Here is a 25,612-nt window from a genome sequence, read left to right on the forward strand (position 1 = left end):
ATCATCCAAAAGCACTTCTCATCTGCTGCTATAAACTTCTGGAGATACTTCTGATAAAAAGGACAGCCACTAGAATCCTGGAAAACATTCCTGTAGAACAAGCAGGTTTCGACCAAACAGCAGCTGTACAACCCAGGTTCTAAGCCTAACTGTACACATTAAAGCTTGGCTTAAGAAAAAACTGAAGATATAAATAGTCTTTGTTGACTTGATTGCCACTTATGATACAGTGTGGAAAGAAGGGATGTTACATAAGTTGATCAGTCGCCCCATGCCCTACCTCATTTGAGATTATCCATAATTTGCTCTCAGACAGTACACTTACAAGTAGTCCTGGGTAATCTTACGCGCAAAGAAAGGAAACTAAATAATGGACTAAAAATCTGATGCCTTGCCTGTCGTTACAAATAATGTATAATTCAATGGAACACATTGTGAGGTGTCAAGAAATAATTAGGTAATGAAAGGCGAGGTAGGAGGTAAAAATTTGGGAGATCAAGCAAGGCTTGACAACTCCTACAGTATTAAGGAGGTTCAAGTGAATGTAGGTTGCATACATGGAGAGATTTGCACGGCATAGACTAATGTGGAGAGCTGCATCAAACCATTCTTCAGACTGAATATCACCACAACAACAACAGTCTCAGATTAACTAATTATTTCCCAAAAGCACTTTTTTTGTAAAATTTACAAACTTGTAACTAAATACCGATATCCCTTTCCTTTCATATTGAAGTGGGAAGTCGGTTGTGTGACTCTACAAGAAATGATAGTACTATAAAGAATTAGTATACATGTCACTTGTTACTTATGTTATTGCTCTCTGAATTGTTGTGAAGGTAATCATTTCATAGCATTCTGTCTTAAATGTCTTCATTGATGACTTCGCTCTGTGTTGTTTATGAAGAAATTTATTTTGGAAAATTTAGGATTGAGATTAGTATTGAGAATATGAGATGCTGTTCTTCTATAATTTCTGCACACAAAAATATAGTACTAGGTCTACCAATATTATGACTACACCAGGTATATTTAAAAAATGATTTTCTGTGGTGATATTCTTGAATAAACATTTCAGGGATTTCTTGCTTTATATGTAAACAAATTTGACATGGCAAGAAATCTGTGAAAAAATTACTCAATATATCTCGATTATTTCTACCTTTATGTTTGTGTGAATTTCAGACAAAAACATTTAATGGCTGCTTACTTATGTTATGTCCTTTCTTTCCTTTTGGGTATTGTAACTAGAATAACTTTCTATAATTTAACAACAAAGTCATGGACAGGTAAAAATTCTACTCACCAAGTGGTGGCAGAACACACACAATAAAGAAGGCTATAATTAGGCAAGCTTTCAGAGCCAGTGGCTCCATCTTCCGGCAGAATGATTGAAGGGTAAGGAAGTTTTGTAAGTCTTCCCTGACCCACAGTATTGAGTGACTTTTCCAACATCTGTCCCCTTTCCTAAACCTCTCCAGTCCTTTTCCTTCACCCCTCTTCCTTCTCCTTCAATCCTTCTGCCTGAAGAAGGAGCCACTGGCTTCGAAAAGTTGCGTAATTATAACCTTCTTTTATGTGTGTGTTCTGCTTCCACTTGGTGAATAATTTTTTATGTATCCAATTATATTGTCTTTCTATAGTTTACTTGCCAGAAGTTACAGTGATGTCTCTCTATATAATGTTTTGCTTTTAGGTGATAAATTGGTGATACATCTCAAGATGGAAGCACACACTCTTAAGCCAGCTACATCACGAAACACAATTGCAGAAATAGTTGGCAGTTCAGAGCCGGAGAAAGTAGTTGTCGTCTCTGGTCATCTTGACAGTTGGGATGTAGGACAGGGTGCCATGGATGATGGAGGTGGAGCCTTCATCTCATGGAACACTCTTGTTATACTAAAGAAGCTTGGTCTGAGACCAAGGAGGACAATCAGGTATGCAAGAGGTATTACTGATGAATTTAAATGTAAGACATAACAGGTAATTAATTCAAGGGATTTTCAGAACTGAAAATTCAGTCATTTCACCAAGAAAATGTTTGTTGTTACACTCAAGTAATTGTCATATTGGAATAAATTTTTTTTCGTGCATTAACAGAACACATTTAGTGGACTATCTTATGCAACTATGTTCAAAATTGTAGCTGGGATTATGCCAGTACCACCAATCGCGAATGGGATGATTTCATTATTGTGATGGTACCTAACAGTTAAAGCTAGTGTAGTTGTTCTTTCTATCAGCATCCCATACAAGCTAACCAGTGGCATCTTTACCAGTGGTTACTTGTTCTTAAGGTACATGGGCTACTCAAGGGTCTGTTTTAAAAGAATGGCTCAAGGTAGTCATAGGCTTGAGCCACGTACATCTGCTTTCATGCCCCACAGCTAATATAAATATATTCAGATTTGATTTAATACTTGACTAAATTATTATAGATTCTCAGAGAGCTGAAAAAGTTCTGTCTCAGCTTGTCTGACACACTGCCATTTTTGGTGCAACTTCTGCAGAAAGGCCAAGCGAGCAACAGCTGTCCACATTCCCAGCTTTGGGATTTACCTATTTCATAAAGTAAATTTCTACAATACATACGGCTGTTGGTAAATTATTGCATCAAGAAATTACCTATTTCTGGTGACGCTGCTCGTCTTTGTACCTGGACTTGCACATACTGGTCACCTAGCCGGGCCTACTGTGGCTTCCGCTAAATCCTGAGCCCTGGGCTTGCTAGCATTCAGCTGTACAACAATTTCACTTCCCCTTACATCACCTCCATGTGGCCAAATTGCTCTCCTACATAGGTATAACCTTACATTATACTAATCAGAATACTTCTCCATGTTTTTATTTTGCTTGACGTCCCTACATTGCATTTCCTACTAATCAGATGCAACAGTTCTCATTACACAGATTGCTTCTGACACTAATGCTATGTGAAATATTTGCATTTCATTATATGGTGCCCCTCAGGTTGCTCAAGACTCTTTTGTAAGTGCGTGGCAAGCACATGCCCTGTAGTTACTGCAGCACCTACTTTCTTTCTTGTGGTGTAATCTCCTATCCCAAACTAGCTTTACTTCTCATTTTCTCAAGTGTGATGTTGACGTGGCTATGTCCTCGGTTTTGCTTTCTTTCATCAACATCCCCATTCACTTCCCTCACACCACTTTTTGGTCAAAGTAAGTTTGCTCCCATCCTGGGTTTGACAGACATTTTCAAATTATTTTCTTTAGTATTTATTGACTGAGAATAATGCCTTAAATAGCATATAGTGCCTACAGTGTTGATGACCCTCTTTGCACAATAACTCTATAGACTCATATATGCAATTAAAAGCAAACACAGTAGCCAATCCAAAGTGGTCTGGTCGTTACGGACCCTTGTGGTAGAGCCTCCTGATGGCACAGGGATCACACTTCTGCTAGCACCCCATGCATGCCAAGGAAAAATGCCGGTCATACTGGGACATCAGAACTCCCAGCAGTAACCATCATGCCAAATGATCTATGCTGTGGCATGGGAGAATCTTGATCAGATTGTGTGATATCAGGCCAGACATTTTGCACGTGAATCATATCAAACAGGACCAACACAATGGCCATTCTCATTTGGCCATCTCAGCAGACAGATCTGCATATTTCATTGTGGTAAGTTAGTCTTACTGATTTCCCTACCATGACTATCCCATGGGAAGAGGAACAAGCCAGATGACTGGGAATTAACAGTTTACTAGTATCTGGTGTGTACTAAATCAGTAGAGATACTTCTATGGTGACAAAGCCATTATTTTTGTGTTACACGTAGAAGACAAATTTGAAGAAGTTGACTGATTGGGAAAAATGCATGATGGAGCACTATTGATTAAGGCCTCCTCCGCTACACAATCTCAAGCTCTTGAGACGTATGAATGATGGGTGATCTACCAGTCCTATATAAAATCTGAATATGGTACAATGAGTTATCTTTGACAGAGACCTTGCAGTCCAGGCAGACAAGCAGCTGCAAGCCAATCTCAAATGGTGAGTGTGCATTTTGTCTGACACTTACAGAAAGGTCCCAAGGATAACTGAACATATATAGGCGCATTCATCTTAGCCTTTGAAGTAAATGTGCTTCCAGAAAAAGCTTAAGTTATGGTGTACATGAAACTTAATGTCCCCACCCATGAGGTGTTTAGGTGCCTCCAATGTTTACACTTTGGTCATATGTCATCCTGCTCCACAGCAAATCCAAAATGTGGAAACTACGGATGACCGCTCCACGAAGGTTGTCCTTACGAACACCATGAAAGTGAATGCCTGCATCCGTCAACTTGAACAATTCTGCAAAAGTCATTGCTTTCACTACCTTCCACACCCCGCCCTCCCCACCAACCTCAACTTTTTCCAAACCAGATATAAAACTGCTCTCCACTCTTGTGGTTGCCACATCATTTTCTCCCACACTCTACCTCTTCTGCATATACTGGTGATGGGGCTCCTTCTCAGGACCTCTCTCCCCAAAAACTCACAGATCAGAATCCTGGCATTAGCCAATGACTGAGGGAGCTGCAGCTTGTGAGTCCCAGAGCTGCCCCCTCTTCATCTGTCCACCAGATCTAAAGTAGGTAAGTACTTGCAGGAATCTGGGCCACCATAAATAGAAGAACAACAACCAGGCTATTGTGGTGACTCCAAAGTTGCCAGATCCCCCCCCCCCCCCCCCACCCCTCCCCCCATGCCTTGGATGCTGAACTAACATTTGTTGATGTCGCGCTTGAACTGGTGACAGACAGTAGTCGTAGGATGTGAGCGACCCTCCTGCCCCCTTTACCCCTAACTAGGACACCCTCAAAGTGATGATTCAATCGAACTGTAATTGATACTACTGTAATGTACCGCAACTGCAACAGCTAATTTGTCTTATTCTGCAGTCTATATTGCCCTCCAAGAAACTCGCATCACTGATGACCATTCCCCAATGTTTTGTGATTACTGAGCATGTCAGAATCATATTGGCCCCTGTAGGGCAACTGGAGGGATTTGCAGGGTGACTGCAAACTACTTCACCCATCAACATTTGTAATAATTGTCTGTCTCTAGGAAGGGGCCCTTATTTCCCTTGAGATAATCCAACAGCTCTCCCTCCTCTTCTCCTACTAGCAGATTTCAAGGCGCACCACCCCCTGTGAGGAGGTAATATTTTCTGTGATTGGGGCTTTGTGATTGACCAGCTTCTTTCCAATATTGATCTGTGCCTCCTCCATTGCAGTGCTCTCCTACCCACATCAGTGCCACTCATAGCACCTTTCCATCTATCGACCTTACGATTTCTTTTGCAAATGTTGCGGCTTTGCTACCTTGGTTGCTTCATGATGGTGTTTGTGATAGTGAAAACTTCTCGGTCATCCTATCACTTTCCTGTCACCACCACAATGGGCTCGTCCGAGAACCGATTGCCAGTTACGTACATCTGCTGTAACTTTCAATCGTGGTCTGTGAGATAGCATCAACGAGATTGTGGGCAATGTCTCCAGTGCAATCACCCGCTCTGCTGGAACTGCTTTTCCGCTTTCTGCAAACACACTCTGTGACTGGGCACTACCCTGACGGATGGAAGACATTGCAACAGCTATTTAGGATCGTTGTAGGACCCTGCAATGTCTTAAGCAGTATCCTGCACAGGCTGCCTTCTATACTTTTAAACGACTTCTTGCTAAGGCCTGCTATCCTATTAAGCATGGTAAGAATGAGTGCTGGGAACGCTTATGTCTCCTCTTCGGGAATTTATGCCTCTTCCTCCCCATGTGGGCCAAGTCCATAGTCTTCTGGGCCTCTAAAGATCAACAACTGTTCCGGGTTTTGTCCTTCAGGCTGATCTTTTGTACTGATGTATCAGTTCTTACGTGAACATCTTACAGCTCAAAGACAAGTTGAAGACAACCGTCTGTGTTTCACCCCCTACTAAGCTGAATTATACACTGTCCACTCACAGTAAAGTGACCAACACCTATGTTCGGCATCAACGTGCAATAACTACTCAAAGATGGCAAGTGGCAACACTAGCATTGGAAGATATATAAAGCACATTTGGGAGGGGGGGGGGGGACACGTGGAAAACAGTGCAGTCATTGTCGCAATGTGGAAACAGAGTGAAATTCAAAAGGACATTATCATTGGCCTTTGGGCTGTGGGTAGAAGTGTTATCAAGACAGCTAAGTTTGCAAACTATTTGTGTGCTGCCATGGTTAAAGTATACTGTGCATGGCAAAATGGCACTATCCAAAACTGATGCCGAAGCAACTGTGGTGCACAACAAATGATAGTTGAAGGGGTGAATGTCAGCTGCAGATACATGTATGGGTGAATGGGCGTGCAACTGTTGAGCAACAGACTGCCCACATGAACCAAGGGGCTACCAACGGTGTCTCCTCAACGACCATTCAGTGAATGTTGTTGCATATGGACACTGCACTAGACATCTAGTTCATGCACCCATGCTGACTGTTGTTCATTGATAATGAAGGCTGGAATATGCACTCTAACACTGCATCTGGATGTCCACTGAGTGGTGACAGGTGGCCTTTTCAAATGAATCACATTTTATGCTCCACCGGACGGGCCATTGGTGTTTACTATGTAAAATGCCTGAAAGCAACGGTTACAGGCCAGAGCATGGAATGTTATGGTCTGGGGAATGTTTTCGTGGCATTCCCTGGGTGTTTTCATCATTCTGGAAGGCACAGTGGATCAACACAGGTATGCATGTATCCTGGGGGACCATGTCCACCGACACATGCAGTTCGTTTTCCCCTCGAATGACGGTACATACCAACAGGACAGTGCAACATGTCACCCACCTCGCAATGTACGTGTGTAGTTTGAGGGGCACCAGGATGAATTTACCGTACTCCACTGGCCACCAAATCCAGTCGAGAATCTGTGGGACCACCTTGATCAGGTCTTTTCACCATGGATCCTCAATCAAGAAACCTAGTGCAGCTGGCCATGGCACTGGAGTTGGCATGGCTGCACAACCCTGTCGGAACCTTTCAGAACATGATTGACTCTCTTCTTGCACATCTCGCAGTGGTCTGCAGTGCAAAAGTTGGTTATTGAGGCTTCTGACAGGTGGTCACATTAATGTAATTGGGCAGTGTATAATGAACCTTTCACTGACTGGGAACTGCTTTAGGCTCTTGCCTAATTTCACAATGTGGCCCCAGGCACTGATTCTGTCCAGTCAGATGATCAAACATCTGAATGTTACTCGAAGGCTACATCTACCCTGAGTCTTCAGCTGTATTTGGCTCGAAGCTGCATTCCCTTCACAAAAGTGAGATAATATCATTGTTCCAATCCAGCCATGTAAAAACACATCTGTTGTCAGCAATTGACCGATTAACCTCACCAACGTGATCTGCAAACTGCTTGAAAGAATCATTGACCACAGGTTATGCTGGGTTTTTGAATCACAGGGTGTTTTGTCCCCCTATCCTTGTGGTTTCTGCAAGGGATGATCCACAATCAACCCTATGGTTAGGTTGAAAATGGCAAACTGACAGACTTCCTAAATGTCAACACCTATCAGTCTTTCTTGATCTACATAAGGCATTCGACACTGCTTGGCACCCTCACATTTTACTTACCATCCATGACTGGGGCTTTCATGGCTCCCTGCTGCTTTTTATTCATCAATTTTTATCCCATGGGTTGTCCCAGGTTAGGGTTGGTTCTTCACTCAGCTCTCCACAGGATCATATCGCCATCAATGGGCTAAGGATGTCCATTGAATGCCAGCTCCATCATCCGAAGGGCCTCAACTTGGGCCCTTTTCTATGGTTTCAATTTTCTCCAGCAAAAATGTGGATCATGCATTTCTGCCATTGTACCTTGCTCCATCCTGACCCAGAACTCTACTTGAGTTTGCATTGCTTGGACGTTGTTGTGCAGTCCCATTTTTTTGGGCCTCCTCTCTAATAAAAAGCTGACTAGGCTGCCTGTATTTGTCAACTAAAGACTGACTGCATGTGGAAGCATAGTGCTCTTTGCTTCCTTGCTGACACCCCTTGTGGTACTGATCATGTTACTCTTCTCCATATTTCTAGTCTCATCCTGACTGGCCTATGGTTGCCAGGTTTGTGATTTGGCAACAACTTCAGCTTCGAAATTGCTAATCCCAGGCAATCATCATGGTGTTTGACTGGTCACTGGAGCCTTCTGGACTATTCTCATAGACAGTCTCCTTGCTGAAGTGGGAAACTTCCCTCTTCAGCTCTGACGGTATCAACTCTTCCTCACTTGGCAGTCACCATTCAATCTCATCATGCAACTTTTCACATCCTTTTTCATATGAAGGGCATCAAGCTGCTGATGGCCGCCCTCTGTTGGGATTACCAGCCTTTAATTAGGACTGATATGTTGATATGTTCCATGGTCCTAATGGTGTCCCCCCCCCCCCCTCGACTCTCCACCAGTTCTCCAAGAATTGGTGCTACTGCCGTTTACACTGACAACTCTAAAACCATGGATAGTACAGGATGTGTTTTTACACCTCCCGCTAGTCAGAAACAAAATTTGTTGTTGGGAACATGTAGTGTTCTTACATCAGAGCTGCACTACAATTTATTAAACAAGCCTTCCTTGACAGAGTTCTAATTGAAGATGACTCAATGAGGAGTCTCCAGATCAATGATCACTGTGACTCTTATCAGCCTGAGATAACTGCTATTCATGATCTTCTCTCTGAGCTTAGTCATACTGTCTGCTCAGTTATCTTTCTCTAGGTCCCAGGTAGTGTGAGTATCCCAGCAAATGAACTGGCTAACCATTTGGCAACAGAAGCGATTATTACCCCCACATTCACTTTGATGATCCCAAGCATGGATTTGAGGGTGCAAATAAGGCCTCTGCTCACTTGCAGATGGAACAACATGTGGTAGCTTACTGACCCCTCTAATAAACACTACACTATCAAGGAGACTACTGCTGCATGGCACTCCTCCTGTTCTTCATGGAAGGAATCCACTACCCTATGTTGCCTCTGCATCAGTCATACCACAGTAAATCATAGTTTTATTTTATGTAAAGAGCCACCGTGATATTGTGATCATGGAACCTTACCGACAGTAGCCCGTGTTCTGATGGAATGCCACCTTCTCCGAGCCCTCAATGCCAAGCATGAACTTCTGAATTATTTGCCTCTACTGTTTCACAGACAATTGAACTCATTCTTCATTTGCTCTCTGGAAATGGTGGGATAGTTACAGTTGGGCATCTCTTGCTGCACACTGGGTGTGTGGGACTCTTGACTCTACCTCCTTTGTCAGCTGCCTCTTTCATCTGTATTTTACTCTGCTTTAATTGCTTTTAGATGCAGTATGTCTCATTTTTGGCCACACCCTGATTTCTGTTGTAGGTTAAAGAATGATGAATGGCATTGTTTTCTTGACTAAGTGACTTGTTTTCCCAGCATATCTCATTTGTCACTTCATTTGTTATAGGTCGTACAACTGAACTCTCATGTTCTCAGTTCATTCATTCATTTGTTCATTCATTTGAGCATAATATTCTGTAACCTGCATGTGAAAAAGCAGGAAATCCAGGTTTATTTCCTGGTCTGACACAAATATTCATTAGTCACAATGCATTCATTACATTGGAGTTCAACATTTCTGAGGATTACTTTGCTATCATTTCATGTCAGTTAGTTACATGTACCATTGATTGTCGAATGACTCTTTCATTGAAATTATGTGGAATGAGTCAGTTTACAGGATATGTACACATGATTAGTGTTAACATTAATGAACACATTACCATTTTATTCCTATTCATGCAACTAAACTTAAATATTAGTTCTCTCTGTGCCTTTTTTTACTGGCTGCTAATTTTTTAAGTAGAAATTTGTCAGTGGTATAGAAGATGTCCAGGAGAAATGATTTTAAATTAGATTTAAAACTTGCTTTGCTGCCTGTCAGACATTTTATATTATTGGGCAAATGATCAAAATTTTTATTTCTGCCACTGCCGCTGACAGCTTTAACAATGGGTAATAAAGGTAATTTTCCCCTCTGGCATTGTAGGTATGTACATCAATGTCCTTCTCAAGTTGTGACTGATTATTTATTACGAATTTCTCAGAAAGCACAAATTTTAATAGCACAGCTAAAATACCTGGTTCCTTTAAGAGGTACCTACATGACATTCTTGGATGAACATCACATATTATTCTTATTGCTTGCTTTTGTGCAATCAGTACTTTTTTTTCTAAGTGATGAGTTACCTAAGAAAATTATTCTGTATGAATTAGTGAGTGGAAATGTGCAAAATTTATCAGAAGGTTGATACATTTGCTCAAGATAAGCAATTATACAAAGTGCAAAAGTAGCTGGACGTAGCTGTTGTTATCGCATCTTTGTTGATTTTTTCTACATTACCTCTATTCATTTCATGCCGGTGAAGTTAATTCAATTAACATGGGAAAAATTATAGATGCTATTATTTTTGCACATTGATTTGCATAGTAAACTTGGCTTACATAAAATGTATTACTGTGTATAACTACTATGGCTTTAGTTAAGAATTTTCTCCAGGTGTATATTGTGGACTGCTGAAGAAGAGGGACTGATAGGAGCACAAGCTTATGTTAAAGCCCACAAAAATGAGACTAGAAACTTAGATTATGTGATGGAATCAGACGAAGGCACATTCCTACCAATGGGACTTTCGTTTTCTGGTTCTGAAAAAGCTGGATGCATTCTTCAAGAAGTACTTAAGTAAGTGTCTCTTACTGTAAGTAGGAATAGAATGTAGGTTATGCATGTTTTAATTGAGTTTCTGTTTTGTGTTACTAACAAACATTATACATGGTTCAAAGGATAAGCTGGTACCCAACTTGTTCGGGGAAAAGATAGAACATTAAACAAATGTTAGGTTGTCAAACTCCAGTGCTTCTTTGGAGTAGGAAGTTTGAAGTCAGAAGCTAAGATGTTTGCAATTTGAACCTGGCTCATACACTGTAGTGACCCTTGTCTTTGTCTTGAGGGAGGATATACTCAGACCAGGGGATGTGCTCTGAGGATGAGGGTCAGATCTCAATGTTCTCCATGTACATTACTTCTGCTGTTACTTTCCTGTTGCTGTCCCTGCTGCTTTTCTCAAACTGATTTTGCTCAGCTGAAGTATGATTCTTCAAATGTAGTGTTGCAGCACATGGCAAAAAGAACTGGATGACCTTGAACTACTGCTGTGTTACCTTTATATATGTTGTCATCTTTGCAAAACATAAAATAAAAATAGTGTTCCACAACATGTAAATCTTTGTTCACAGTTAATGGAAGGAGTAAAGACAATCTATTACCATGTAGCTGAGGCTTTTAGCAGCTGATAATCACATAAATGTGATAGAAACCCGGAATGAAACTATCACTCTGTAGCAGAGTGTGTGACATTTTGAAATTTTTTGCGTGATAAGGCATGTGGCAGAATATGACTTGAGCCCGGAACCTCACCTTTCGTGGATAATGCTCTCACTGTTTCAGCTATCCAGGCACAATTTGGGACCCATTCTCTCCCTATGGTCAATTTTGTCAGTACTTGCCTCCTGGTTTGCAATATCAAATGAAACTCTTAAGTGAGACTAGCACTCCAGCGAGCAAGGATGCTAATACCCTGTATGTAATACTTGAATACGCATCGCAGCACCAGGCCACTGGCATGCTACACTCCTAATATTTTGCCAATGGCATTTGGGCGGGTATGCCACCAGAGTCTGCCTGTATTGGGCCACAGTACTTGTGCCTCCCGCAAAGCCATCTACCGGAGCCCTCCTCTTTATAAGCACAATGCAGCAGGCACTCGTCCTCATATTGTGTTCTTACTTATTGTATCATTATCTGCATTGTTTCTATGTTTGTGTCTATGTTCTCAACTATAGTTTGTTTGTATGTGGAAGAAGAAAAAACTTAGGTTCATTGTGGCCGTTTTTGTGCCTTACAGTACGACACAATTGGCAATGAGTGTGGTGTTCACTCATATGTGCTCAGTCTCTTTGGTCGTTCCTTCAGTTCTTCTATTCACAGAGGCTGTGCTTTGATCTCTCCTCAAGCAGCAGAAGGCTCTAATGGTTGCTATCATGAACTTGTCGGTCACATTGATATACAGGTTTCAACACCGTCTGTGTACCACCACCTTTTCCCCCTTACATTGATTTGGCCAAGGACTGGGAAGCTTAAAAGAAATGGCTTTTCCTTTCTTAAATTTCGCCTTGCATCTAACAGTTGTTTCGCCATCCCTACTCCAGCAATCTGCATTGCTTTTGTTCAATTAAATACGTAAGTTGTCCACTTATCACCATAAATGCGTGCATGTCATTGCAGCTTATGTAGATTCTAATGTCATAAACAGTCCACCATTCCTACTGGGTCCAGGCATCTGAACTCCATGGTCACAGTTGGAAATGTTGGATTGTTACTGATGCTCATCTTGATTCCTATGCTGATTCTATGGTCAATGATGAAATCATTCAGTTGGCTCATGACAAGGAGGTGCATCAGTGCCTGCTATAGTGCAAGAATCCATCTTTGGCTGAAGCGTTAAATATTGATCAGTCTTTTTAGGCATCTCAAGCTGCTGGTGATCAGATTGAGGCTTGGTGCAACATCAGCATGGTAGTGCCTGTTCCGGGTCATCAGGCGTTGGTCATTTCTCAGTGGGAGGATGATGTGGCAGCCATACAAAAACGGCTTCCATGCCATACTGGACTGCAACATTCAAAGCAGTAGCCGTGACAACCACAGCAACAGCAGTGCTCTGCGCTCACATCTTGACCATACTGTTTCGAGCAATCTGGCTGGGCTACTTGCGACAACTGTAGAAAAGGACGTAAAGCATCCATGTGTCATTCCCAGCCCCCTCCTCCAGATATGGACGTGGATGTTAATTGTGTATCTCCAGTGCTTACGAATCATAATGAACTGTTTATTGAGATGCTAGTGATGGACAAAGTGCTCAGCCTACAAGTGGACATGAGTGCAGACGCGACTTTACTGAACTCACAAACTTAGGTGGATTTGGGATTTGGCATTGTCTCCGGTTACTTGATGTTTAGTGAGTTACAACAAGCAGCATATTCCAGTTTAGTGGAAATTTACAGCTCCTACCATATATAAATCTGTGGTTTGTTCCTTGACTTTTTAGTAGTGGATGATGCTGGTACTGCAAATTTGTTTGGTCTGGATGCTTTGGTTTATCCATTTCGGAAACGGTGCACATAGTTTCCGAGTAGGTCCCTTAAGAGCAGTTGGATTCTATTTGCTCTGAGTTCTCGTCTCTTTTCTTGGGTGGTTTAGATTGTGGCACTAATATTGCGGCCCACATTAGCCTGAAACCTATGGTGTGGCCGCACTTTTCCTGTGCATGCCCTATTCCGGTGGCTTTGTGTGATTAAGTGCAATCATAACTTGATAGGTTGATGTTGTCGGGGCTCATAAAGCCTAATACATCGAGTAAGTGGTGTAACTGGTAACTGCCTCCCCCCCCCCCCCCCCCCCCCCCAACTCGCCCAGTCCCCACTGCCTCTACCCCAGATCTTTGTGATTGTTAAAATACGAACTGGTCAGCTTCGCTTCTGTGAAACTTTAAAGTTTCAGTTAATGCTCAATCTATCATTGACACCTTCCCTTTGCCCCTCCAAATGAGTTACTTGCTAAGCTTGCCAGGGACCTTTTTTCGCCAAAACTGATTTATTTGAAGCCCATTTACATGTTCTGCTGGATGAGGATTCTAAACAGCTCCTTGTGATTAACACATCCTTTACGTTGTACCAATATCAGTGCCTCCCATTCCATGTGGCTAGTGCCCACATGACTTTGCAGTATATTTTGGAATAGTTGACATGTTCATACTGGGGTGCATTAACTATCTTGATGACATTATCATGATGGGTGCATCCACGGAAGAGCATTTACATAACTTACACACCTTGTTCATGGGTCTTAAATACTGCAGGGTTGAAATGCACACTTTTTCAACCATCCATTGTGTATCAGGGGTTTGAGATTTCTCAGGATGGTTTTAAGCATTTACATCACCTTGTGACTGCTGCTACAGCTGTGGCACATGTTACAAATGTCAAAGAAATCTAAGAATTTTTAGGTAATATTACTTACTATCACAAATTTACTCTGGGTGTAACTGCATTGGCCGATTCCCTCCACAAGAATGTTTCTTTACAGTGGACACTGGCCTTTGAGCTCACATTCATGCTTTTGAAATCTAAATTATGTTCTCCTTGTTGTTTGGCTGCTTTTCATCTTGGCCATCTGGATTAGGCTACAGACGCCTCTCAGTATGGACTTAGGGCTGCTCTTGCACATCGCTACGAGGATGGTTCTGAACGTCTGATAGCTTACGTGTCAGAATCGCTCAATGCTGCCCAGCAGCACAACTTAGAAGTTGAAAAGGAAGAATTTCCACCTCATTACTGTCCACAAGCCCTCGGTTTCATTGTTTAATTCTTCCGCTTCGTTTCTCGACATAACAGTACATCACCTTCAGCACTGCACCATCCTGGGCTTGTGGGGCAGTCCTGCTGGAGAGAGGGGGGGGGGGCAGACATGTCCTCCTTATGGATGTGGCCTCCTGCCTGTGATCTGGTGTCCAGCCCCCAGGTACCTGCCGCTGGCCCTTTTTGCAATGCTTCACTGTCATGGGCTGAGCCAGTGCCTTCGGGCCTTTCAACACCGACATCCTCAATTGCTCTGACTGAGTGAGTGGTGCCTTCAGTGTCAGTGCCGTTCCTCTATGTTGTGGAACTGGATGCTAAGATGCTATCAGCAGCCTTATCGCCGGTCGATTGTTATGTTATATCGTGGGGGAGTGACCATTGTGCATGTCAGTAGTCACACAACTTTCATCTGTACTCACCAGTTCCAGCTTGGAATCTCCTCCCACTACTGCCATCATCGCCTGCGGCATCTGCTGCAGAGACCATGTATGTTTCAACAGTCATCACAATGTCTGAATCAGTGGACCGCCATTTCCCCAAGGGGAGAAGGGTGCTATAGCCCTGAAGGATGCTATAGCCCTGTACGTAATACTTGGGGAATGCACGATTGGCTAGCCACACTTAGAATATTCCATCAATGGCATCTATGCCAGACTGTCTGCAGTGGGCCACATGACTAGTGCACATGGCATTGCATCTACTGTGCTGTCTACTGCAGTGATCCTCTTTATAAGCACAGTGGAGCAGGCACTCATCGTTGTATGGTGTTCTTACTTATTGTCAGCAGCTGCTTGTATCAGTACCTGGATTGTTTCTGTGTTTGCGTCTTATGTTCTCAACTGTTGCTCACTTGTTTAGGAAAAAGAATAAACTTTGCTTCATTGTGCCTGTGCTGTTGTTTGTGTCTTACAGTGCCATATAAACAATATCACAAAGAACTGACTTAGCCACAGCCACATTGTTTCTAGAATGAATCTTCCACTTTGCAGAGAAGTGTTTGCTGCTTTTGAGACTTCTCATAGAGTAAGGTGGGAGTACTACTGATCTGTATGGGCTCCTTACCAGATAGAATTAATGGAGGACATGGAAAACATTCTTGCATTATCACAAACCAGGGGGGTGGTGAGTGTCACGGAATGTGATAAGCAAGTTGGGATGACAATCATTTAAGCAAAGGCATTTTTCATTATGGCGAGATCTTTTCACGAAAAATATTTTATTGTTGCCAACCTACATAACTCCTTGTATGAAGCAGCTTTAAATGTCTAATTACTTTATGAATGAGTTAACATGTTATATATTGAATGTTAAGCATCTAAATGAGAAGTAGTTCAGAAAAGGTTCGAAATCATCATTAAAGTTTGTTGTAAGTGACCAGGTGCTGTCATTATGAAACACTGGATGAATATAGTTTGGGCAATTTGCACTCTGTTTCAAACAAAAGCTAGTTCTTCATGCATCTCAATGTTTATGGCATCTTGTCTCCTGAACTACGTTTTGTACAATGATATAATTTTCAGTGATATATATGGATACTGTCTGTAAAATGTATTGTAAATAGGTTTAGTAGTAAATGAGTAGTAAATTAGAATGTCATGCTGATGCTAAAGTTTTAATGCATGAGCAGTGAAAATGTAGTAAGTGTTAAACTACATGCCTTTCATTGTTTTGTGGGGGTGTGAGCTAGAAATAGTTTTGTAAAGGTTTGAAATTATATGTAAACTTTGTCTACAGTCGCTAAGAGCTCTCATTCCTGAATACCGGCTGACTATAGCTGGGTAATTTGTGCACAATGAATTATGTTGCCTCAAGACACAAAAACAGTTTCTGACTGCAGTACTTGTCTTATTGTGTCAAACCCTCAACATATGATTGTAACTCTTATGTCAGCATTGTAAATTGTTAAATTTGTTCAGTAATCGTCAGTATATTTTTTTGTATTATAAAAGTAAGTGTACAATGAGTGTGCCACTAAAACTCAGAAACAAGTCCCGGTACAATCAAGGGAGTTATGCGATTTGGTAGCCCTCTATCCCCCATCCATGAAGAAGGTTCTCATTTTTACCTGAAGGGTGTGCTTTTATGTAGGAGGATAAGAGTGGAGAAACTTCAGGATAAGGAAATCAGGCACCAGTTCATAACAGTGCTCTCAGGAGGTACCAGTTAGTTGAATGTAGTCAATTACAGTCATTGGAAAAGGAATGGACAAGGTACAGGGACACAGTACTAGAAGTGGCCAAAGAATGTCTTGGAACAGTAGTGTGTAAAGGTAGGATGAAGCAAACAGCTTGGTGGAATGACACAGTCAGGGCAGCCTGTAAAAGGAAAAAGAAGGCATATCAAAAATGGCTACATACTAGAACTCAGGTAGACAGAGAAAGTTATGTTGAAGAAAGAAACAAAGCCAAACAGATAATTGCAGCATCCAAGAAGAAATCTTGGGAAGACTTTGGAAACAGGTTGGAGACTTTGGGTCAAGCTGCTGGAAAACCATTCTGGAGTGTAATTAGCAGTCTTCGAAAGGGAAGTAAGAAGGTACCCCCTGCGGGTCCGGGGTAAGAATAGGCCCGAGGTATTCCTGCCTGTCGTAAGAGGCGACTAAAAGGAGTTTCAACCGTTTTGGGCTTCCATGTGATGGTCCCCCTTGAGGTTTGACCTCCATTTTTCGAAATTCTACAGAAGTACGAGCCTTTTGGGGAAGGACGCCTTACGTGGTGTACCACTGGTCCTCAGTGCACTAAGACCTTGGCACTCAGCATTGTACCGGCGTTGTAACCATACCCACTATTCCTCAAATTGGGCCTCAACGCCTGATGGGTTGTACAAGTTACGCCCATAGTGCGTCCCCATCTGCACCTACGATCATGATGGACTTTCCATGGCACCAGAAATCCAGCACGGTAGCCAGCCCGTTGTGGTGGGGTCGTCATGTACCCTCTAGGTTGTAGCCCCCTGACAACACAGGGATCGTACTGCCGATACCTGAGCTGCACCCTCCCCACGTCGGCCAAGGAGTAGATGCCCATCTTCTTGGGGCATCAGGACTCCCGGCAACAGTCATCCTGCCAGGTGGCCCTTGCTGAGGCTGGGTGGCGCCCGTGGGGAAGAGCCCCTGGTCGGAGTGGGTGGTATTGGGGTGGACGTTTCGCATATGAAACGTCAACACATATCAGGTCGCTCTGCGGCCGAGTCTTTCAAACGGAAAGGTACTGTCTCTAGTTCTGGTTCTCCTGCCCTTTCCCCCTTGGCCACTCCTTGGGAGGAGGGACAGGCCCGCCGGCTTGGGGCGAAGTACTTCCCCCGCTATTTGGTCTGTTCTCGAACCGATGGGGGGACGTTCGCCATCTCCAAGCCCATGTTCTTTGTTCAGCACATTAAGGACATCTTCGGGGAAATCGAGGCTCTCAGTAAGATGCGTTCGGGGTCCGTTCTTATAAAGACCACCTCCGCCACACAGTCGGCGGCGCTCCAGGCGTGCGACCGCCTAGGGGATATCCCAGTGTCCATTGTCCCGCATCTGGCACTAAATAGGACACGGGGTTATTTTTCATCGGGACCTCCTGCTGCAATCTGATGAGGAGCTCAGGGCCAACCTGGAGCGCCGAGGCGTGCATTTCGTCCGGCGAGTCCAGCGCGGCCCCAAAGACCGTCGCATCGACACCGGGGCCTTTATCCTCGCCTTCGAGGGGGACGTTCTCCCGGAGAAGGTCAAGGTGATGTGCTACCGGTGCGACGTGCGACCTTACGTCCCGCCTCCTATGCGCTGTTTTCGGTGTTTGCGCTTTGGGCACGTGTCGTCACGGTGTGAGGCTGAGCCCCTTTGTGGCGATTGTGGACGTCCTCTTCGTGAGGAACATACATGCACCCCACCACCTCGGTGCGTTAATTGTCCTGGCATCCACTCGCCTAGATCCTCAGACTGCCCCGCATATCAGAAGGAGAAGAAGATACAAGAACTCAAAACTTTGGATCGTCTCTCTTATTCTGAGGCCAGGAAGAAGTATGACCGCCTCCATCCCGTGCCGTTGACCACTTCGTTTGCCTCAGTTGTGTTCCCTCCTTCCACGGTATCCTCACCCCTATCCTGTCCCCCCTCCGCCTCCTCTCCCCATCCGGGGTCTCTGCCTCCGCCTCCCAAATCCCTCCCTTCCAAATCCTCCTCCCCTGTGGCCCCCGCCCCCTCTGCCCCAGGGGCCACCCTTCCTCCTCCTCCTCCCCCCCCCCCCCCGCCCCCCGCCACCTGAGAAGCGATCCTCTTCTCAGGCGTCCATCGGGGAAACGTTCCGGACCCCAGCTTCTGAGGTCCGACGTTCCAAAATGGACCCCGCGCGTGAGGACCTTCTTCGGGTCCAGCCCACCACCCCTGTGCCTCCTCGGACTTCCAAGAAGGCCCCCAAGAAGAAGTCTCTATCCCCCTCTCCACCCCAGCGCGTTTCGTCTGACACTCCATCCGTGAGTCGCTGCTCCCGGCCGTCCTCAGTTTCGCCGGGAAGCTCTGCTGCCAGGCGCTCAGCTGGCCTCTCGTCGGCAAATGATGCTGCCCCTCCTACACCACCAGGGACAGCGGCCGCAGCTGGCGACGACTCGATGGAACAGGATCCGCCTCCCGCTGGTTGTAGCGTTGTTCCCTCGAAACCTGGCCCTCCGCGGCCGTCAAGGTGACCAGCTCTTCCCCCGTCTCGTTCCCCCCTTTTCTTTTGACTAGCGATGGCCTTGTTACATTGGAACATAAGAGGTATTCGATCTAATCGGGAGGAATTACAACTTCTCCTCCGCCTGCACTGTCTGCTCGTCCTTGGTCTCCAGGAAACCAAGTTGCGCCCAACTGACCGTATAGCCTTTCCCCACTATACCTCGGAGCGGTATGACCTCACCCCTGTGGACGGTATCCCAGCTCATGGTGGGGTCATGTTGCTCGTTCGGGACGATGTCTATTACCATCCCATCCCATTGACCACCCCACTCCAAGCAATAGCTGTCCGTATTACTCATTCTGCTTTTACTTTTTCAGTTTGTACCATCCACACTCCATCATCATCCGCAGTTCGTCGGGTTGACATGATGCACCTGATTGTTCAGCTTCCTCCGCCGTTTTTATTGTTTTGCGACTTCAATGCCCATCATCCCCTTTGGGGCTCTCCCGCATCCTGTCAAAGAGGCTCCCTCTTGGCGGATGTCTTCAACCATCTCAATCTTGTCTGCCTCAATACTGGCGCCCCGACTTTCCTCTCGGACTCTACTCATACCTACTCCCACTTGGACCTCTCGATCTGTTCTAGAACTCTTGCCCGTCGGTTCGAGTGGTATGTCCTTTCTGACACCTATTCGAGCGACCACTTCCCCTGTGTCGTTCGTCTCCTGCACCACACCCCATCCCCACGTCCTTCGAGCTGGAACATACCGAAAGCTGACTGGGGACTTTACTCCTCCCTGGCGACCTTTCCGGACCACGATTTTCTCAGTTGTGACAGTCAGGTCGAATACCTCACGGCTGTTATCATCAATGCTGCCGAACGTTCCATTCCTCGTGCTACCTCTTCTTCACGTCGTGTTTCCGTCCCCTGGTGGAACGAGGCTTGTAGAGACGCTATCCGTGCTCGATGATGTGCTTTACGCACCTTTCGCCGCCATCCTACGTTGGCGAATTGTATTGGATACAAATGACTCCGAGCGCAATGCCGTAGAGTCATCAAAGACAGCAAAAAAGCTTGTTGGGCCTCTTTCACCAGCTCCTTTAACAGTTTTACTCCCTCTTCTGTCGTATAGGGTGGCCTGCGCCGGCTGTCGGGCATTAAGGCCCACTCCTCGGTACCTGGCCTGACCTCAGGTAATGAGGTCCTCGTTGATCCTGTGGCTGTCTCCAACGCCTTTGGCCGGTTTTTCGCGGAGGTTTCAAGCTCCGCCCATTACCACCCTGCCTTCCTTCCCAGGAAAGAGGCAGAAGAGGCTCGGCGACCTTCCTTCCACTCGCTGAATCTGGAAACTTATAATGCCCCCTTTACTATGCGGGAACTCGAACGTGCGCTTGCACTGTCCCGGTCCTCTGGTCCGGGGCCAGATGCCATTCATGTTCAGATGCTGGCACATCTTTCTCCGGTGGGCAAAAGCTTCCTTCTTCGTACCTACAATCGCGTCTGGACCGAAGGTCAGGTCCCCATGCGTTGGCGTGATGCCGTCGTTGTTCCTATACCCAAACCCGGGAAGGATAGACACCTTCCTTCTAGTTACCGCCCCATTTCTCTTACAAGCTGTGTCTGTAAGGTGATGGAGCGCATGGTTCATGCTCGCTTAGTTTGGATTCTTGAATTTCGACGGCTACTTACCAATGTCCAATGCGGCTTTCGTCGCCGCCGCTCCGCTGTTGACCACCTTGTGACCTTGTCGACATTCATCATGAACAACTTTTTGCGAAGGCGCCAAACGGTAGCCGTGTTCTTCGATTTGGAGAAGGCTTATGATACCTGTTGGAGAGGAGGTATCCTCCGCACTACGCACAGGTGGGGCCTACGCGGTCGCCTGCCTCTTTTTATTGGTTCCTTTTTAACGGATCGAAAGTTTAGGGTACGTGTGGGTTCCATATTGTCTGACGTCTTCCTCCAGGAGAACGGAGTGCCTCAGGGCTCCGTCTTGAGCATAGCCCTTTTTGCCATCGCGATCAATCCAATTGTGGATTGCATTCCACCTAATGTCTCAGGCTCTCTCTTTGTCCATGACTTCGCGATCTACTGCAGTGCCCAGAGAACATGCCTCCTGGAGCGCTGCCTTCAGCGTTGTCCAGACAGTCTACACTCATGGAGCGTGGCAAATGGCTTCCGGTTCTCTGAAGAGAAGACGGTTTGTATCAACTTTTGGCGATACAAAGCGTTCCTTCCGCCATCCTTAAATCTCGGTCCCATTGTTCTCCCATTCGTGGAAACAACTAAGTCTCTAGGGCTCACGTTGGACAGGAAACTTTGTTGGTCTCCGCATGTCTCTTATTTGGCGGCCCATTGTACACGTTCCCTTAATGTCCTCAGAGTTCTTAGTGGTTCATCTTGGGGAGCGGATCGCACTGTCCTGCTTCGCTTGTATCGGTCCATAGTCCGATCGAAGCCGGATTATGGGAGCTTCGTCTACTCGTCTGCTCGGCCATCCCTCTTACGCCGTCTCAACTCCATCCACCATCGGGGGTTACGTCTTGCGACCGGAGCCTTCTACACTAGTCCTGTCGAGAGTCTTTATGCTGAAGCTGCCGAATTACCATTGACCTACCGGCGCGACGTACTGCTGTGTCGGTATGCCTGCCGGCTGTTGTCTATGCCCGACCACCCCTCTTACCAGTCCTGCTTCGCCGATTCTCTCGACCTTCAGTACGGGTTGTATGTCTCTGCCCTGCTGCCCCCCGGAGTCCGCTTCTGTCGCCTGCTTCGACAATTGGATTTTGCCCCTCCCTACCACCTTCAGAGAGGGTGAGAGCCCGACACCACTTTGGCTCCAGGCTCCGGTTCATATTTATCTCGACCTCAGCTCACTCCAAAACTGTCGATGGTGTTGGCTGTGCCTTTGTCGTCGGGGCCGCCACCTTTAAATACCGGCTCCTCGACCAATGTTCCAGCTTTACGGCCGAGCTTTTTGCTCTCCATCAGGCCATTCAGTATGCCCGCCGCCACCGCCATTCATCATATGTACTCTGCTCTGACTCACTCAGTGCTCTTCAGAGCCTTGGAGCTCCCCATCCGGTCCATCCCTTGGCTCAACGGATACAGCAGTCCCTCCATTCTTTCGCTGATAATGGTTCTCCTGTCAGCTTTCTGTGGGTTCCCGGACGTGTAGGAGTGCCTGGGAATGAGGCTGCGGATGCTGCAACCAAGGGTGCAGTCCTCCTGCCTCGGCCAGCCTCCCATTGTGTCCCGTCATCTGACGTTCGTGGGGTTGTTTGTAAGAGGCTTGTGTCGTTGTGGTGGGATGCTTGGTCATCCCTCCAAGGAAACAAGCTCCGGGCAGTAAAACCGCTCCCAACTGCTTGGACAACCTCCTCCCGACCATCTCGGCGAGAGGAGGTCCTTCTGACCAGGTTGCGGATTGGGCATTGCCGGTTTAGCCGCCGCTACCTGCTCTCTGGTGACCCAGCCCCGCAGTGCCCTTGTGGTCAGGCATTAACAGTGCGCCATGTTTTATTGTCGTGTCCCCACTTTAGTCAATCTGGTGTTGTCCTGTCCCTGCCATCTACTTTACCGGATATTTTAGCTGATGATGCTCGAGGAGCTGCTTGTGTTCTGCGTTTTATAACTTTGATTGGCTTGTCCAAAGACATCTAACCTTTTTACTTATTTTATCTACATCTTTGTTAGGTCTTTCTGGTGTCCCCCCCCCTCCTCTTGAGTTTTACTAGATTCCCTGTGCTCTAACAACAGTGACTGGGCGCTAATGACCTCAGTAGTTGAGCGCCCTTAAACCCAAAAAAAAAAAAAAAAAAAAAAAAAAAAAAAAGGGTAAGAAGGAAATGACAAGTATTTTGAACAGGTCAGGAAAACTGCTGGTGAATCCTGTGGATTCCTTGGGCAGATGGAGGGAATATTTTGAAGAGTTGCTCAATGTAGGTGAAAATATGATCAGTAATGTTTCAGATTTCGATGTACAATGGGATAGGAATGATGATGGAAATAGGATCACATTTGAGGAAGTGGAGAAAATGGTCAATAGATTGCAGTGCAATAAAGCAGCTGGGGTGGATGAAATTAAGTCAGAACTCATCAAATACAGTGGAATGTCAGGTCTTAAATGGCTACACAGGATAATTGAAATGGCGTGGGAGTCGGGACAGGTTCCATCAGACTGGACGAAAGCAGTAATCACACCAATCTTTAAACATGGAAACAGAAAAGATTGTAACAACTACAGCGGTATCTCTTTAATCAGCGTTGTGGGTAAAATCTTCTCAGGTATTGTTGAAAGGAAAGTGCGAGTATTAGTTGAGGACCAATTGGATGAAAATCAGTGTGGGTTTAGGCCTCTTAGAGGTTGTCAGGACCAGATCTTTAGCTTACGGCAAATAATGGAGAAGTGTTATGAGTGAAACAGGGAATTGTATCTATGCTTTATAGATCTAGAAAAGGCATATGACCGGGTTCCTAGGAGGAAGTTATTGTCTGTTCTACAAGATTATGGAATAGGAGGCAAACTTTTGCAAGCAATTAAAGGTCTTTACATGGATAGTCAGGCAGCAGTTAGAGTTGATGGTAAATTGAGTTCATGGTTCAGAGTAGTTTCAGGGGTGAGACAAGGCTGCAACCTGTCTCCACTGTTGTTCATATTATTTATGGATCATATGTTGAAAACAATAGACTGGCTGGGTGAGATTAAGATATGTGAACACAAAATAAGCAGTCTTGCATATGCGGATTGAAAGTTTGCAAAGTAAAATTTCAGAGCTAGATCAGAAATTTAAGGACTATGGTATGAAGATTAGCATCTCCAAAACGAAAATAATGTCAGTGGGAAAGAGAGATAAACGGATTGAGTGCCAAATAGGAGGAACAAAGTTAGAACAGGTGGACAGTTTTAAGTACTTAGGATGCGTATTTTCACAGGATGGCAACATAGTGATAGAACTGGAAGAAAGGTGTAGCAAAGCTAATGCAGTGAGTGCTCAGCTATGATCTACGCTCTTCTGCAAGAAGGAAGTCAGTACCAAGACTAAGTTATCTGTGCACCGTTCACTCTTTTGACCAACTTTGTTGTATGGGAGCGAAAGCTGGGTGGATTCAGGTTACCTTATCAATAAGGTTGAGGTTACGGATATGAAAGTAGCTAGGATGATTGCAGGTACTAGAGTTGGGCAACACGATTCTTTTTCCCGATTCGATTCCTACGATTCAATCTGACATTGCGAATCGATTCGTTGACGATTCATTCTAGTCTGCAATGGCACGATTCTTACGGAATGCAAAAAGTTCTACATCTTACTCACAGATGGCAGGATATGTCTCAAATTGTCAATGGGGTTAGAATCGAACTGTGCCATGATAAGATATACCAGAAATAGTTTATTTATGAGTAAACTTGCATATGACGTTACAAGTGTGATTCTCGATTTATACGTGTAATGCCTTAATTGATGAAAGGTCACGTTTGATTTGATTGCATCTATTGTTTTATTTCAGTATGCCAGGAAAGAGAAGTCGATTTGTGCGAAAGGTGGTGCAAAATTACGTGGTACGCCAGTTTGGTTGTGTGGCTTGAACGTGTCTAACTGCAGACGTCTGTTTTATAATAACAAAATCTAGCAGTGAGGCAGACATGGTTTGGCTCATATCATCCTAAGTTTTTCTGTGCTAAGATGTCTTTCCAAGTACACGTCACCCTTGTAATTCATACCGTAACGCAGCTGACAGCCCTCCCACACAGCAAATTTAGCTTAACTTTCATTTCTTCCAAATACAAAGCATAGGTATTTTGCTTTTACTTTGTCTGAGAACTTGCAGCTGTCACTACTATTTACGTGAGAAGACGACGTACTTCTAAACAGTAGGATTCAATCGTATACAGCGACATTACTTCACTAAAATTTAATATGAATCTGAACACGATAACATTCGAAAACTCGAACTTGAAATTATTAATTAAAAAGCTTTTGTTTAAAGACGGTATTACACGGCGATCCGCCAAGAAAGGTATTGGTTAGAGAGCTTATATTCTCTCTACATAGGCTCTGTAATATTGGTCTAGTGCGACAGCCATTTTGTGGCACCACTGGTGGAAGTAACAGAATTAGCAAATTAGCAGTGAAGTAATGTCGCTGTATACGACTGTATCCTACACTTTAGAAGTATGTCGTCTTCTCACATATATAGTAGTGGCAGAAGCAAGTTCTCAGACAAATCAAAAGCAAAATACCTATGCTTTGTATTTCGCCGAAACAAAAGTTAAGCTAAATTTGGAGTGTGGGAAGGCTGACAGTTGCTTTATTATGAAATATAAGGTGCTGTGGAATAGGAAAGAGCACAGAAAAACGTAGGATGATACGAATCCGCGCATGTGCACTATATACTATATAGGGATAGTAAATGGGAAATGCCTTTACGCTCGTTCCCGTTAGCCACCGCCAAGTGTCAGCTTGGTTTTCACGAGTAATATTTCGCCCACG

At 44.8% G+C, this 25,612-nt stretch overlaps 1 protein-coding gene across 3 annotated transcripts in view; it reads left to right on the plus strand.

The window, feature by feature from the left end:
• Window positions 1–25,612, plus strand: part of LOC126244289 (carboxypeptidase Q-like) — a 78,461-nt gene that overhangs the window by 21,883 nt on the left and 30,966 nt on the right. For all 3 annotated transcript variants that reach the window (XR_007545376.1, XM_049948225.1, XM_049948224.1), the window contains exons 4-5: window positions 1,697–1,937; window positions 10,574–10,756. Coding sequence is in view for 2 of the 3 variants with exons in the window: in XM_049948225.1 (XP_049804182.1) it covers window positions 1,697–1,937; window positions 10,574–10,756 (424 nt within the window). In the remaining variant the exon portion in view is untranslated. The remainder of the gene's footprint in view (window positions 1–1,696; window positions 1,938–10,573; window positions 10,757–25,612) is intronic.

Source organism: Schistocerca nitens, chromosome 1, assembly GCF_023898315.1.
Source record: "Schistocerca nitens isolate TAMUIC-IGC-003100 chromosome 1, iqSchNite1.1, whole genome shotgun sequence".
NCBI lineage: Eukaryota > Metazoa > Arthropoda > Insecta > Orthoptera > Acrididae > Schistocerca > Schistocerca nitens.